We start from the raw sequence: 16,552 nt of genomic DNA on the forward strand, positions 1-16,552 counted from the left end.
AAGCTGCTGGCAGGACTTTTTCTGACGCCCTGCCAGCGCACTGCTCCAGAGGAATGAATGAAGCAGCTGTTTTAGGGCGGTTTGCATGCACCTTTTTTAACGCTATAGTGCCTACAAAATGCCCCAGTGTGAAAGGGGTCTTAGCCAATGGTAGATGCTCTTGTAATGACAACCGGAGCGGATAACCAGCAGCTCAGTTGTTATTACAAGTAGTGGGAGGGAACATCTGCCTCTCCTTCTGCGGCTCGCTTGGGCTCTCCCATCTCACACAGAGACCCAAGCCACTAATCGCCCCCCCCCCCCCCGGCCAGCTAGTCGGAGACCCAAAGAAAGCTGGGATCGGCTTGCTGCTGCTGCTATGGTAACCCGGAAGCGATGACATGACATCACTTCCAGTTCTTCTACATGGGGCGGATCCTAGCTCAGGGGGGATCTCTCCGTTTATCCCCTCTGTTCTCTATGGGAAGATCGGATTAAAACAGACAGCCTGTCCATTTTCATTAGATTCCATGCACTGGACGGATGACGAACATATATATCGCCATCCATCTGTTTTGAGCGGATCGGATGGCAGGTGGGTGTCAGCGGACAGATCTTCCGCTGACATCCGCCTGCCCATAGAATTCAATGGGTGGCCCCCTCGGATCCGCCTGAAAAACAGACAGGTGGATCCGAGCGGGCTGATCGCGTAAAGGGGCTTTAAAGGCGTCATTTTTTTGAAAATTTAAAGTATTGAAAACGCAGATCTTGGTGTTTTGAATGCTTTCAAGTGCAAAGCAGGGATTTTGGGTCTTGTAGGCCCCAGATCCCTCTATAAAGAGTACCCGTCACAAGGATGCTTACATTCCTTATGACAGCAATAAAAGTGATAAAAAAATTAAAGCAACAGTGTAAAAATAAAATAAATGAATAATTACAAAACAATTTAAAGTGCCGCCATCCTAGCGCACAAAGGCGAAAGCATGCGTTGGTCCTGGCCGCACGCAAATTGTGCTCATCCCACGCATTTGAGATATCGCCGTGAACATCAGATCATGGGCAGTAATTCTAGCACCAGACCTACTGTGTCCATCTAAAGTATTATCCTGCAAAGGCTTTTAAAGCGTCGCCTATGGGTAGTAAAATGGATGTTGTTTGCCAGCGTTGTGCTGGCGTGCGCAATTTTAGAGCGTGGCATGTTTGGTATCTGTGTGACATCATCTTTTATATTTTACAAAAAATTTAGTTATGTATTTTTTATTTTTTTTTTGCATTCAAATTTTAAAAAGCGTATTTTGTTTTCCCAAAAACTGCGTTTAAAAAAGAAAACAAAAAACGCTGTGCAATTACCGTGTGACATCAAAAAATTGCAAAACTTACCAATTTATTAGGGCCTCTGTTTTAAAATAATATATATAATGTTTGGGAGATCTCATTTTCTATCAAAACATAAAACTGATTTTCACATGGAAACAGAAAGTGCCAGAAACTTTTAAATGCCACCATTTGTAGTAGTAGCACAGTATGAAGGGGATGAAGTGAGTGCCTGTCTATGGAATGGGTGGAGTGCTTATGTCTATCATTCCTCCCTATACTGTACTGTGTATAGTAATGAAGCTGAGCTGTCAGCAGAACATTGGGAAATCCTTCCAGCTCTGTACACTGCGGATAGCCCATTGGCGGCAAACAGCTCACATTCAAGTTAACCGCTCCCTCCTGATTGCTCGGCCCTTCCGTGACGTCACCACGTGGGCGCGTCTAGCCAAGCGGGTAATGCGGGCTGATTGGACGGCTTCGATGGAAGACGGTAGAGGGGGCCGTGACGTCACGGATAGCGTTGCTGATTGGCGGGGGAACAAGATGGCTGCGGAACGAGGAGGTGAGTGAAAAGCTGAGTATGTGAGCGCGCGGGATATGAAGCGCGCTGTGTGTGAGCGCCCAGTCATAGGAGAGCACGCTCCTCTATACACGCTGCACTGGGCTGTGTATACCGCGCTGTCATGCGCCACACACACACACGTCCTATGCTACAATACACCGCATTGTGTGCGGACCTCCCATAGACACTTCTAATACTCATGTCTGTGTGTGAGAGACATCGGAGAACTGATTACAGACATTAGAACTAAAGGCAAAACTTCTGTCTCCTGGTGTGTGTATTATTATTATTATTATTTTTTTTTTGCTAGCCGTATCCCATTGGTGAGATTTCTCTTTCTGTCCTAAAACCAAAACAGGAAATGAGAGGAAATCCCTCCAAATTGTTGTCACCCCAGAACCAGTGTCCCCATTGGAGGATTTCCCCTTGGTCGGCTGACCATTCACAATATGGGATTTACTTTCACTTTCACTCTCAGTGATAAAGGTCACCAGGACAGTTAGGACTCTTTTCAGAGGGGCAGGCCTGCTCACTACACACAATCTGTTCAAGTGAATGGGGTGCACAGTAATGTTTGTGGTGTGAGCTTTTAGGGGGTTCAAATGGGTAGCAGAGGGGATCTTGTTGTGTGAAATGGGTATACTCCCCCCGTCTGTCCGTCCGTCCGTCCGCCGTGGAATGGGTATACTTCCCCCGTCTGTCCGTCCGTCCGCCGTGGAATGGGTATACTTCCCCCCGTCTGTCTGTCCGCCGTGGAATGGGTATACTCCCCCCGTCCGTCCGCCGTGGAATGGGTATACTCCCCCTGCCCGCTGTGGAATGGGTATACTCCCCCCCCCGTCTGTCCGTGGAATGGGTATACTCCCCCCAGTCTGTCCGTGGAATGGGTATACTCCCCCCAGTCTGTCCGTGGAATGGGTGTACTCCCCCCAGTCTGTCCGTGGAATGGGTGTACTCCCCCCAGTCTGTCCGTGGAATGGGTGTACTCCCCCCCCCAGTCTGTCCGTGGAATGGGTGTACTCCCCCCCCCAGTCTGTCCGTGGAATGGGTGTACTCCCCCCCCAGTCTGTCCGTGGAATGGGTGTACTCCCCCCCCCCCAGTCTGTCCGTGGAATGGGTGTACTCCCCCCCCCCCAGTCTGTCCGTGGAATGGGTGTACTCCCCCCCAGTCTGTCTGTGGAATGGGTGTACCCCCCCCCCCAGTCTGTCCGTGGAATGGGTATACTCCCCCCCCGTCTGTCCGTGGAATGGGTATACTCCCCCCCCCCCCTGTCTGTCCGTGGAATGGGTATACTCCCCCCCCCCCCCCTGTCTGTCCGTGGAATGGGTATACTCCCCCCCCCCCCGTCTGTCCGTGGAATGGGTATACTCCCCCCCCCCCCCCCCCGTCTGTCCGTGGAATGGGTATACTCCCCCCCCCCCCCCCCCGTCTGTCCGTGGAATGGGTATACTCCCCCCCCCCCGTCTGTCCGTGGAATGGGTATACTCCCCCCGTCCGCCGTGGAATGGGTATACTCCCCCCCCCCCCGTCTGTCCGTGGAATGGGTATACTCCCCCCCCCCTCCCCGTCTGTCCGTGGAATGGGTATACTCCCCCCCGTCTGTCCGCGGAATGGGTATACTCCCCCCCGTCTGTCCGTGGAATGGGTATACTCCCCCCCCGTCTGTCCGTGGAATGGGTATACTCCCCCCCCCCCCCCCCCCCCCCGTCTGTCCGTGGAATGGGTATACTCCCCCCCGTCTGTCCGTGGAATGGGTATACTCCCCCCCCGTCTGTCCGTGGAATGGGTATACTCCCCCCCGTCTGTCCGTGGAATGGGTATACTCCCCCCCGTCTGTCCGTGGAATGGGTATACTCCCCCCCGTCTGTCCGTGGAATGGGTATACTCCCCCCGTCTGTCCGTGGAATGGGTATACTCCCCCCCCCCCCGTCTGTCCGTGGAATGGGTATACTCCCCCCCGTCTGTCCGTGGAATGGGTATACTCCCCCCCCGTCTGTCCGTGGAATGGGTATACTCCCCCCCCGTCTGTCCGTGGAATGGGTATACTCCCCCCCCGTCTGTCCGTGGAATGGGTATACTCCCCCCCCGTCTGTCCGTGGAATGGGTATACTCCCCCCCGTCTGTCCGTGGAATGGGTATACTCCCCCCCCCGTCTGTCCGTGGAATGGGTATACTCCCCCCCGTCTGTCCGTGGAATGGGTATACTCCCCCCCCCCCCCGTCCGCCGTGGAATGGGTATACTCCCTCCGTCTGTCTGTGGAATGGGTATACTCCCCCCGTCTGTGGAATGGGTATACCCCCCCCGTCTGTCTGTGGAATGGGTATACTCCCCCCGTCTGTCCGTCCGTGGAATGGGTATACTCCCCCCGTCTGTCCGTCCGTGGAATGGGTATACTCCCCCCGTCTGTCCGTCCGTGGAATGGGTATACTCCCCCCCGTCTGTCCGTCCGTGGAATGGGTATACTCTGTCCGTCCGTGGAATGGGTATACTCCCCCCGTCTGTCCGTCCGTGGAATGGGTATACTCCCCCTGTCTGTCCGTCCGTGAAATAGGTATGCTCCCCCATCTGTTCGTCCGTGGAATGGGTATACTCCCCCGTCTGTCTGTCCGTGGAATGGGTATACTCCCCTGGGGTTGTATGCATGCGGTAAATAAGTAGTGGTTCTGGCATGCAATATTTAACCACTTCAATACAGGACATTTTCACCCCCTTCCTGCCCAAGCCAGGTTTTCAGCACTGTAACATTTTGAATGACAATTGCGCGGTTGTGGAACGTTGTACCCAAATGAAATTTGATCTTTTTTTTTTCTCCACTAGAGCTTTCTTTAGTGGTATTTGATCACCTCCTGCAGTTTTTTTTTTAAATTTTTTTTTTTTGCGCTATAAACAAAAAAAGCGACAATTTTGAAAAGAAATCACAATATTTTTAAATTTTTGCTATAATAAATATCCCAATTAAAAAAAAAAAATGTTTTCCTCCGTTTAGGCCAACGTGTATTCTGCTACATATTTTTGGTAAAGAAAATCGCAATAAGCGTATATTGATTGGACTGCGCAAAAGTTATAGCACCTACAAAATAGGTTATTGATTTTATGGCATTTTATTATATTTTATTTTTACTAGTAACGGCGTGATCTATGTTTTTTTTGTTTTTTGTTTTTTATTTATTTTTTGTGAAATTGCGGTGGACACATCAGACACTTTTGACACTATTTTGAGACAGTGACAATTATACAGCGATCAGTGCTATAAATATGCACTGATTACTGTGTAAGGCTTCATGCACACGAGACAACGGTGCAAACTGTGCTGGAAACATGTTTTTAAAAGCTGAAACCGGCATTTAGAAACGCCTGTTTTGCCGCGATTTAGCAGCGTTTTACCACGTTTGTGTCTAGAAGCGTTTAGTTAAGATAACATCATAGACCCTCCCCAAAATCACAAAAACAGTATTAACTATTTCAGCCATTTTGTGAGACCAGAGTGAGTAGTAGAGCTGCCACGACTAGTCGACGTAATCGATTACAAAAATACGTCGATGTGCGTGCAGGGCGTCGATGCGTCATTATCTCTCATTATCTCCCCCTCTCCTCTCCCCCTCCGTGCCGCCGTCCTCCTCTCTTCTCACCCTCTGTGCCGATGTTCCTAGGGGTGCAACGGATCGTTACCGATCCGCGTTCCGAACGGGTCACCCCGCTCGGATCGGCACATGCCGCGCTCCGCAGAGCGATCCGCGTTCTCGGCCTTAGGAAAGGCCACGGCTTCGGCCTAGCTCCGAAGCGGCGGCTATCTTTCTACACCCAGGCTGTTTACACTGTGATCGCTCCAACGGAGTGATCACTTGTAAACAAACCGGCATCATGTCATGATGCCGGTTCCTCTCTCCCCTCTCTGTACTAATCTGTACAGTGGAGGGGAGAGATCGGATGGAAGCAGCCATCCCTTCATACCCTGAAGTGCCCATACCCTGCCAGCCCATGCTCTGCCGTACTCAGCTGTACCCAGCCATACTCGGCTAATATTACAGTGGGGAGATTGTGGATATTACAGTGGAGACTATATGGTGGTAGAATTTTCACAGGTTTTTGCAAATGAAATTATTTGCGGGTCTGAAAAATGATCCGATCTGTGACTCTGATCCGAGGAACGATCCGATCCGTGAGTTTTTTGATCCGTTGCACCCCTAGCCACCCCCCCTCTTCTCCCCTTCCGTGCTGCCGCCCCTCTTGGTATCTCAGGATGGAGAGCGGAGGTAGGAGCCGGTAAACCACTGACTGTCCATTCACATAACTGAAACATTGTAGCCGTCTGTGATTACGATGTCTCAGTTAATAATTGGAGAAGCCGCTGTCTTTTCTCCATTCATTATCAGTGCAGAAGAGGCTGCAGAGAAAGGGACTGGGGAATCTGTCTCCAGTCCCTTTCCCTGTCTCAAATGGGAGATGTCAGAGGTCTAAAAAAATTGCAATAAATAGACAATTAAAAAAAAATAATAATAAAAAAACAAAACAAAACACACTGACACTGTCCCCACACACCCTCCCCCTTATGTACTTATTTTTTGTAAGGTTATCCCAAGGATTAATTAGCTAATAAAATAAAAAAAACCACTAGATTCATAAAAAAAAATAAAAAATCGTATAGTCGTTGACTAATCGAAAAAATAATCGATAGATTAGTCGACAGATAAATTAATCGTTAATTGCAGCTCTAGTGAGTAGCAGCAGCTGTGAGCTTGTGGATTGTGGATTGGTCACTTGCCAGGTCACTTGCCACAAGTTGTGGATTGTCCACGTCACATACCATGTCACTTGCCACAAGTTGTGGATTGTCCACTTGCCACATCACCTGCCACAAGTTGTCGATTGTCCACCTGCCACGTCACTTGCCACAAGTTGTGGATTGTCCGCTTGCCACGTCACTTGCCACAAGTTGTGGATTGTCTACTTGCAATTGTTTAAAATATTTTTTTAATGGTTTTTCATCATTTGCCATCATTTTTGAGATTTTTAATGTAAAAAAAAATAGGTCACCTTTAAAAACGCTTATAAACAAAAACGCAGTACCAGCGTTTTGCCGCATTTGGCATCTGAAACGGGGAAAACTTTTGCATCTGAACCCATTTTTTTGCTTCTGGAAAAACGAGGTTAAACGCAACTGCATAAAAACAGCAAAAAACAAGACTGTGTACATGGACACATTGGATAACATTGAATGAGTTCAAGGGCAGTTGAAAAGAGTGTCCAACTGCATCTGAACACGCGTTTAACAGCATCTCGTGTGCATGAGGCCTAAATGTCACTGGCAGGGAAGGTTAACACTAGGGGGCAATCAAGGGGCTAAATGTGTTACCTAGGGAGTGATTCTAACTGGGGGGAATGGGACTGACTAGGGAAGGAGACTGATCGGTTTTCCTATATACAAAGAACACACGATTGGTCTCCTCTCCCCTGACAGGACATGGATCTGTGTTTACAGACACAGATCTACGTTCCTGCCCTTTGGCAAGCAATCACGGCCACCGGGCATGCGCATCTGTTCCAGAGTGCCACGGTGGGCGCATATGCACGCCCCCTACATCGGGCAGCCAAGGACGTCATATGGCGCCTGCCCAGAGCCACTCTGTGGGTGTCATATATTACAATGGCTGGGATGGGAAGTGGTTAAGGAATCGGCAGCTGCCATCATCCTTAACCAGTAAACAAAAAGGTTGTTAAGGAGCGGGCAGCCCCCATGTGAGCTGAGCCCCACCTGGCTGGTGGTTATGGGGGTCTGCAGGCAGGGGATTATCAAAATCTGGAAGCCCCTTTTAGCAGGGTTGAGGGGAGGACACTGCACATCCTTTATTTTATCTTAATATTATTTTTTACATTTAGCTGTTAGCGGGGAATCCTGACAGCTGATGACTCATTGGTTGTTAAGGAACGTGGCGTGTACTTAAATACCGCATGACTTCATAAAATAACTTTTAGTACTGTTTTTAAGTAAATGCCAAAAAATGTTTTGAAAAACGCTGTGTGGTAGGGATGCACCGAATGGGTTTTTTGGTGCCGAAACCGATACCGAAAATGAAAAATACACTAGGCCGAAAACCGATACCGAAACAGCACCGATACCGAAAATGACTGTTTTTAAAAAATATTTTTATACAGGAGGTGGTCAGAGACTGGGGACATGGTACAGGAGGTGATCAGAGACTGGGGACATGGTACAGGAGGTGGTCAGAGGCTGGGGACATGGTACAGGAGGTGGTCAGAGGCTGGGGACATGGTACAGGAGGTGGTCAGAGGCTGGGGACATGGTACAGGAGGTGGTCAGAGACTGAGGACATGGTACAGGAGGTGGTCAGAGACTGGGGACATGGTACAGGAGGTGGTCAGAGACTGGGGACATGGTACAGGAGGTGGTCAGAGACTGGGGACATGGTACAGGAGGTGGTCAGAGACTGGGGACATGGTACAGGAGGTGGTCAGAGACTGGGGACATGGTACAGGAGGTGGTCAGAGACTGGGGACATGGTACAGGAGGTGGTCAGAGACAGGGGACATGGTACAGGAGATGGTCAGAGACTGGGGACATGGTACAGGAGATGGTCAGAGACTGGGGACATGGTACAGGAGATGGTCAGAGACTGGGGACGTGGTACAGGAGATGGTCAGAAATTGCACACATGATACATGACACATGATACAATTGATACAATGCAGCCAGCCAGTGTCCCCCGTTGCAGCCAGCCAGTGTGTCCCCCGTTGCAGCCAGTGTGTCCCCCGTTGCAGCCAGTGTGTCCCCCGTTGCGGCCAGTGTGTCCCCCGTTGCAGCCAGTGTGTCCCCTCATAGCAGCCAGTGTGTCCCCTCATAGCAGCCAGCGTGTCCCCTCATAGCAGCCAGCGTGTCCCCTCATAGCAGCCAGCGTGTCCCCTCATAGCAGCCAGCGTGTCCCCTCATAGCAGCCAGCGTGTCCCCTCATAGCAGCTAACCTGTAAAGAGGAGAGTCGCCTCCGTCGCCTGTTTGATCACAGCAGGGGAACATCACAGCTTTCAGTTCAATAGCTGTGTGTTCCCGGCCGCGCGCCGTCACGTACAGCCCCTCCCCCTTGTCAGGGCACTTTGATAGACAGATCATCCGTCCAATCCTACGGGTGATCTGTCTATCAAAGTGCCCGGACGAGGGGGAGGGGCTGTACGTGACGGCGCACGGCCGGGAACACACAGCTATTGAAATAAAAGCTGTGATGTTCCCGCTCTGTGATCAAACAGGTGGTGGAGACGGCTCTCCTGCACTATTTGGAATGTTATAGCTTTTCATGATGGGCGCACCAGGGGTGGGGGCGCGGAGCCCCGCCCCCTACCCTGGCCCCGCCCCATTTTCGGCTCTATTATCGGCCGTTTTTCTCTTTCGGCAAATTGCCGAAAAGGGCATTTTCGGCCGATATGTTTCGGCGGCCGAAATTTCGGTGCATCCCTACTGTGTGGCATCTTATTGTATACTTGGATGCTGTAAGATCCTTCTGAATGGAGCCCAGTGTTTATAAGCTTGTTTATAAGCTTGCTTGGTGTTCTTTTCAGTCTTATTTTGGTAGCTCGCCATTCTAGATGGCGTTTGCTTATGTTGTTTTCTGACAGACTCCAGGTTCTTCTCAAAGCAGGCATTTTATTTTGAAATCATGGGTCACTAGAATTGTGCATGGGGTGGACTCCATTCATCAAATTCACTCAGTCATTTTAGGCCTCTTGCACGATACTTCTGTTTGAGCATCTGCTTTTCAGGCATTTTGCTTTTTTGTATGCATTTGCGCATTTTCAGGCATATGCATTTGCGCAAAACTTTGCGCATTCTTGTCCTGCACAATATGTAAATGAATGTTTTAACGCAAATGCGCACACACAGTCCATGGGACACTTTGCACAAAGGTTTTATAAAAAAATAAGACTCAATAAAGCTGCAATGGAGCATTTGAGACCAATATTGGTATATTGGTTTCTTGATAGTACTTGCAGCCAGGGACATCTCCACACCAGAAACACTAGAGCAGTGATCTCCAAACTGCTTGCTTTTATCCAACCTATAGGGCACTATTTCATCCACTGAAATCAACATTGTGGCATATTTTCCCCATGGAGCCCAATGAGGGGGCACTATTCCTCCTGCTGACACCAAAGATGGGGCAATTGTTTTTTCCCACTGACATCTACCCCCCATGGCCACAGTCTGGGTCCCTTTAAAGTAAACTAGACCCTTGTTTACAAAGTTTTGAGACCCTTGCACTAGAGAAATAACTGGCACCTACCAGTCCATGTAGCAGGACCTGCAGGCCTCCTCTTCACCCATCACGGTGGGGGGGCACCCCACAGGGCCTTCAGGGACTAGACTTCCTTCCAAAGAATCACTGTCTGGAGCTGTAATCACCCTGTCAGCGATTTCTCCTGTTACACAGTGCCATGGAGATTGCTGCCCTTAGGATCCAGCAAAACAGCTTTCCCCGCTATTGTATGCAGGGTCTTGGTACAGTCCTTGGCATGCTGGTGGTAGAGACCAATGTTGATGATGCCCTCGTGTGTGTGTGTGTGTGTGTGTGTGTGTGTGTGTGTGGAAGAATAGGCCAAGAATTGGGGGAACTAAAGCCCACAAAAGTATCTTCAGAGACATCTGTGGCACATCTATTACATAGAGACACAAGCTAAAAACTGAAGCTTAGCTGGGAAGAGCTATGCCTGGGTTGTGTTTCCTGCCCTTTTTTGGCCAATGTCCATTCACATGAAGGTGGCAGCATAAGCCAAGTAGTTATGTTGATGAAGTCCTGTGATGTACGATTAAGAAATGTGTATTTTAAATGTATATTCCAGACTGTAGCATTACAAAAAGTAGAAGAGTACAAGTAAGGTGAACACCTACCTATACATGCATTGATCCTCTGTTCAGATTTTATATAAGGGAAATCTAATGGTGAATTCTGCTTTCACAGCTTGGTGTGTGCCATGTCTTGCCTCTAATGAAACCCTTCAAGAGATATGCCGCAAAGAATCCCTGATCTGTAAATGCATTGGAATAAATAAAAAAAATCTAAACAATTATGAAGTGGAGTATCTCTGTGACCGTAAAATGGTAAAGGTAAGCTATGCTCTGTGTTTTTGTTTTGTTTTGTTTGTGACTCTAAATTCAGGTTTAAAAACAATCAAATCTATTCAAGTATTGTATGCATTCTTAACTCAATAAAGTACCTTCTATTGATCTGACTCCAAATCACCAAATTCCTCCTGTTAGAAGGTGGCTGCGTTCATTCTCCATGGTCTCACTGTATTTAGGACAAACTACAGTGCACTGTGTGTTCTGACACCTTTCTTTTGGAACCAGCATTAACTTATTTTCAGCAATTTCAGCTACGGTAGTTATTTTATTGGATCGAAGTGACACTACACAGACCAGCCTTCACTCCCCACGTGCATCAATGAGTCACCTGCCATTTTGGAATTGTTCTTAACCAGTGGTCTAGCCATTACAATTTTGCCTTTTGTCCAGAGTAGCTCAAATCATTGCACTTACCCATTTTTTTTCTGCTTTCATCACAACTCAACTTCAGGGACAACATGTTCACTTGCATAATATATCTCACCCACTTTCTGATGCCATTGTAATGATAATGTTATTTATGTTAACCTGGCTTCTTGCACTCTCATTTGAATGCTGCACATTTGAACACAGCAGGAAGAATACTTGTTACTCCTCTCATTTAGTTTTTTGTTTATACGTTTAATTGTGCCATTGTTCTCTGATGGGCTTTTGGTGTCCCTGTGCCTTTTGAGGAGTGGGCATCCTCCATGCATACCTTCTCCTTATCAATTGCTATATACAGTATGTTCCAACAAAGGAGTCTTGATGAGGCAGTGCAGCCTCTGCATACAGCAGATTTTCAACTAAAACCTAATGTTTAACTGATTATTAGTGTAATTTCTTTTATTTGCTGGCTAGCTGATAAGTTTGCTGGGAAATACATTTTTGTTTTGTCAACTTGTCATCAGCACCTTGGATCATTGCTCCCTGCTTGAATCCACATGTTTTTCCATAGTTCCTTCTGGTGTGGCTCCCTCCTCTGCATTATCCAGAGAGGAAATTTCTGCAGTTAGGTCTTATTTTATGACTAAAATCGCTGCCATCATAGCTGAATCGGGCCACAAGTGTACTTCTACACTTTCTCCTCCATGTTTGCATACACTCAGCTGAGGTTAATTAAGAGTGTAATTGGGACTTTGTGAATAGGTTTTTGCCTTCCCTGCTTTATAGGGGTGCAATGGATCAAAAAACTTGCGGATCAGATCATTCCTCGGATCAGAGTCATGGATCGGATCATTTTTCAGATCAGCAAATAATAATTAAATTTGCAAAAACTTGTGAAAATTCCACCACCATATAGTCCCCACTGTAATATATATCTCCCCCACTGTAATATTGGCTGAGTATTGGCAGGGTATTGGCAGAGTACGGAGAGATGGCTGTGACTGCAATTGTCACAGAGCAGCGCTGTGGGCACTACAGATGCAGCCCACAGCGCTGCTACCATCCGATCTCTCCCCTCCACTGTACAGATCTGTACACAGAGGGGGGAGAGGAACCGGCGTCACCATGACGTTGATTTGTTTACAAGTGATCGCTCCGTCATTTTGACAGAGCGATCACATTGTAAACGGCCGACGGGTGTACCAAGATGGCTGCCGCTCCGGAACTAGGCCGAAGCCGCTGCCTTTCCTAAGGCAGATACCACGGAGCACGGCGTGTGCTGATCCGAATGGGGTGACCCCATTGATGATGAGAGCAAGCTCTGACTGTTCATTCCAGTATTTAAGGATCTCATTTAAAAGCGAGAGGAAAACTTGCCCAAGTCCTTGCTCTTCTTGGCAGGGTCTGCCCTGCAACCAACCATGGCTTTCAGGTCCATTTGTCAAACACTGTGGCGGTATGGACCAAGGATATGACCAAGGCACCTGAGTTGATCCTCATGGTTTTGAATCAGTTAGAACTAATGCAGGTTGCCCAGGACCACTGTGTTATGGATATTGTTTGTCTCATATCTAGATTGAGTCAATTGTGTGTGCATATTGGATGGACCTCTTTGAAAAGCGCTAGCTCCAAATGCCTTTTAACTGAGAACTCCTCTCTGGTGCCCCTCTGCACCACTTTATTAAAAATGTAATTGGAAAGAGTACCCTTTTTTCCCAGCTAAGAAACCTGATGCCGCGTACACACGAGCGGAATGTCCGACAGAAAACTGAATCTTTTCATTGTATATTCCGATCATGTGTGTGTCTCATCTGACTTTTTTTTTTTTTTTTTTTATTCTGATGGACCTAGAAATAGAACATGTTCTAAATATTTGCCATGGAATCAATTCCTACTGGGAAAACCGATCGTCCGTATGCTGTTCCGACGGACCAAAAACTACACATGCGCTGAAGCAAGTACGAGATGGCAGCTATTGGCTACTGGCTATTGAACTTCCTTTTTCTAGTCCCGTCGTACGTGCTGTACGTCACTGCGTTTTTGACAATCGGACTTTGGTGTGATCATTTGTAGGCAAGACAGTTTCAGCGGAACTCCGTCGGAAAAACCTTCAGAGTTTATTCTGATGGGAAAACCAGTAGTGTGTACGGGGCATAAGGCTTAAAAACCTCCTGTCTTTTAGGAAGAGATCCTTTAGTTTTTCCAAGTCCAGAGCCAGGACTCCATTCTGTCGCAGACATTGGACTTGCAAAACTTCAAAGCCTGTTGGCAAGTCCTCTTCTCAATGAGGGGACTCCTCCACTTCTCACAGTGGGTTGGGGGGGGTGCCTTTTGGCCTTTGTGAACATCTGGACTAAAAGCATCTCAGGTGTGTAGTTATAGGATGTAATATCAATGGGCAATAAGCTAGAATATTGTTTTTTGCCAAAGTCTCGGCAAAGACTAACAGACCTTCACACTGTTCTGGCACAACCTCTGTCTTAACTTGCCATGTTTCCAGAAAAGGCATGGGGATTTTTTTTTTTTTTTTTTTTTTTTAAGGTTTCTACTCCACTGTCCTCATTTCCAGAGAAAATGGGGGCATATGCCCTATTCTGGACTTAAAAGCTCTGGGTTTCTTTATTCAAGTACACTAATTTCTAAATGGAGATTACCAAGTTCAGTAGAGCTGCATGATTAATCATTAAGAATCGAAATGGCAATCTTTTTCCCTTCCCGATCTTCAAAACAGCATGTCATGATTCTTTCTAACAAGTGCAGAGATTTCTCACCGCTGGAAAAAAAAAATCCAGGCAGCCTGCCAAGTTTTACCACAACACACCAATAAGTAGAAACAAAGTATCTTTTCATTTGTGTAACTGAGGGAGGTATAACCATTTAAAGGGGAGGGCCAGCTAAAAAAAATTTTTTTTTTTAAAGTCAGCAGCTGCAAACACTGTAGCTGCTGACTTAATAAGCAGACTTACCTGTCCAGGGCGCCCACGATGTCAGCCGCCCGAGGCTGACCCGTCTCTTGGCTCTCGGGTCCCGGCGCTGACATTCCAACTAAGGAAAACAGGCAGTGGAGCCTTGCAGCTTCACTGCCCGTTTCCTACTGCGCATGCGCGAGTCGCGTAGTGCTTTGTCAATGGGGCGCGCTGTGCTCTGGGACACACAGTTCCCAGAACACACAGCACCCCATTCCCCAGAAGACGCCGCACGGAGGAGAGAAGACCGAAGATCACCACGCAGTAGGAAGAGGCAGATTAGGACAATGGGCCTAGCAACAGGCATTTCTGGTAATTTAATTAAAAAAAAAGATTTTTATAAAAAAAAAAAATTTTTTTTTCTTTTTTCAGATTTTTTATTTTATTTTTTGCAAAATTTTAATGTACTTTTGTTTTTGAGGGTGGCCCTCCACTTTAAAGACAAAACCTTTTCTGACATTTGTTGCTTACAAGTAAAAATCATTATTTTCTGTTAGAAAACCCAAACATGATGATATTATTATTATTATTATTATTATTATTATTATTATTATTATTATATTTTTTTTAAAATTATTATTATGTGAATGTTACACTGCAAGACTCGAGATGTTTATTCTAAGCAAAAAAAATTGTGAATCTTTTTTTAAGCCAAAATCGTGCAGCTTTACAGGTCAGTCATTGCTTGGATGTCCACCTAGTCTGGGAATGGTCCGTTCAGACTTTTTGGTCCATGTCCAACATATTGTTTATCCTTTTTTAGAGATGTTTGGTTGGATCCTGAGCATCCAGAAGTTGGTGCAGGAACTGACTCTTTGCTTGGAGTATTTAGGTCTTCTTCTAGGTACTGATCGGTTCAAGGTTTTTCTTCTGGAAGCCAAACTCCTGACTAGAGCTGCCACGACGCGTTGACGTAATCGACTAAGAAAATACGTCGACGTGCGTTCTGGGCGTCAAGGCGTCACAGTGGTGGCAGTGCTTAGTATCTAGCGCTGCCCTCCGTGCCGCCGTCCCCCTCTCTTCTCCCCCGCCGTCCCGCTCTCTTCTCCCCCTCCGTGCCACCGTCCCTAGGGGTGCAACGGATCGTCACCGATCCGAGCGCACATGCCGCGATCCGCGGAACGCTCCGCGGTCTCGGCCTTAGGAGAGGCCGCGGCTTCGGCCTAGCTCCGAAGCGGCGGCCATCTTTCTACACCCAAGCGTTTACAATGTGATTGCTCTGACGGAGCGATTACTTGTAAACAAACCGGCGTCATGACACGACGCCGGTTTCTCTCTCCCTTCTCTGTACTGATCTATGCAGTGGAGGGGAGAGGTCGGATGGAAGCAGCCATCCCTCCATACCCAGCCAATACTCTGCAATACAATACTCTGCCAGCCTCTGCAATGCAATACAATACTCTGCAATGCAATACAATACAATACTCTGCCCGCCAATACTCTGCCAGCCAATACAATACAATACTCTGCCAGCCAATACAATACAATACTCTTCCCGCCAATACAGTACAATACTCTGCCCGCCAATACTCTGCCAGCCAATACAATACAATACTCTGCCCGCCAATACTCTGCCAGCCAATACAATACAATACTCTGCCCGCCAATACTCTGCCCGCCAATACAATACAATACTCTTCCCGCCAATGCATTGCAATACTATGCAATACAATACTCTGCAATGCAATACTCTCAAGGTTATCCAAAGGATTAATTAGCTAATTAAAAAATAAAAATAATAATCGGATAGTCGTTGACTAATCGAAAAAATAATCGATAGATTAGTCGACAGACAAATTTAATCGTTAGTTGCAAATCTACTCCTGACCTATGATCTGAAGCTGCAGTCGTCCAACTCTTAGCTTCTGCATGATGGATCTGGGTTTGATCATAGCCTCCTTCAAGGCAGTTTCATATTCCCAATTCTACTCCAGACTGTTCGCAATTCAACTTTCTTGTCTCTGGATTTATTGATTCACCTGACATCCAGGTCCAGATTATCTCAAGTTTGGTGCCTCACAGATCTAGTACTGTAGTTGGAGAAATTCTCCTTTTAATCAGTCTGTAAGATTCTCAAGACAGAATGCAAACTGACAGGCTGGGGAGGAGTCCTGGACACCTTTTTGGTGCAAAGCGGGGACTTGGTCGCCGGAGGTAGCTTATCTTCTCCTTAACAAACTGACCTTAATGAGCAACTCGGCTATCAATTCAATGATGGACCTATTGACTGCA

General features: G+C 47.2%; 1 protein-coding gene across 1 annotated transcript in view; it reads left to right on the top strand.

The window, feature by feature from the left end:
• Window positions 1-1,776: 1,776 nt before the first annotated feature.
• Window positions 1,777-16,552, top strand: part of SUV39H2 (SUV39H2 histone lysine methyltransferase) — a 42,152-nt gene continuing 27,376 nt past the window's right edge. Inside the window, exons 1-2 of the mRNA XM_077473314.1 lie at window positions 1,777-1,858; window positions 10,825-10,970. Of these exons, the coding sequence (XP_077329440.1) occupies window positions 1,777-1,858; window positions 10,825-10,970 (228 nt within the window). The remainder of the gene's footprint in view (window positions 1,859-10,824; window positions 10,971-16,552) is intronic.

Source organism: Lithobates pipiens, unplaced genomic scaffold, assembly GCF_037356315.1.
Source record: "Lithobates pipiens isolate NorthernLeopardFrog02 unplaced genomic scaffold, aLitPip1_a1.2 Scaffold_8, whole genome shotgun sequence".
NCBI lineage: Eukaryota > Metazoa > Chordata > Amphibia > Anura > Ranidae > Lithobates > Lithobates pipiens.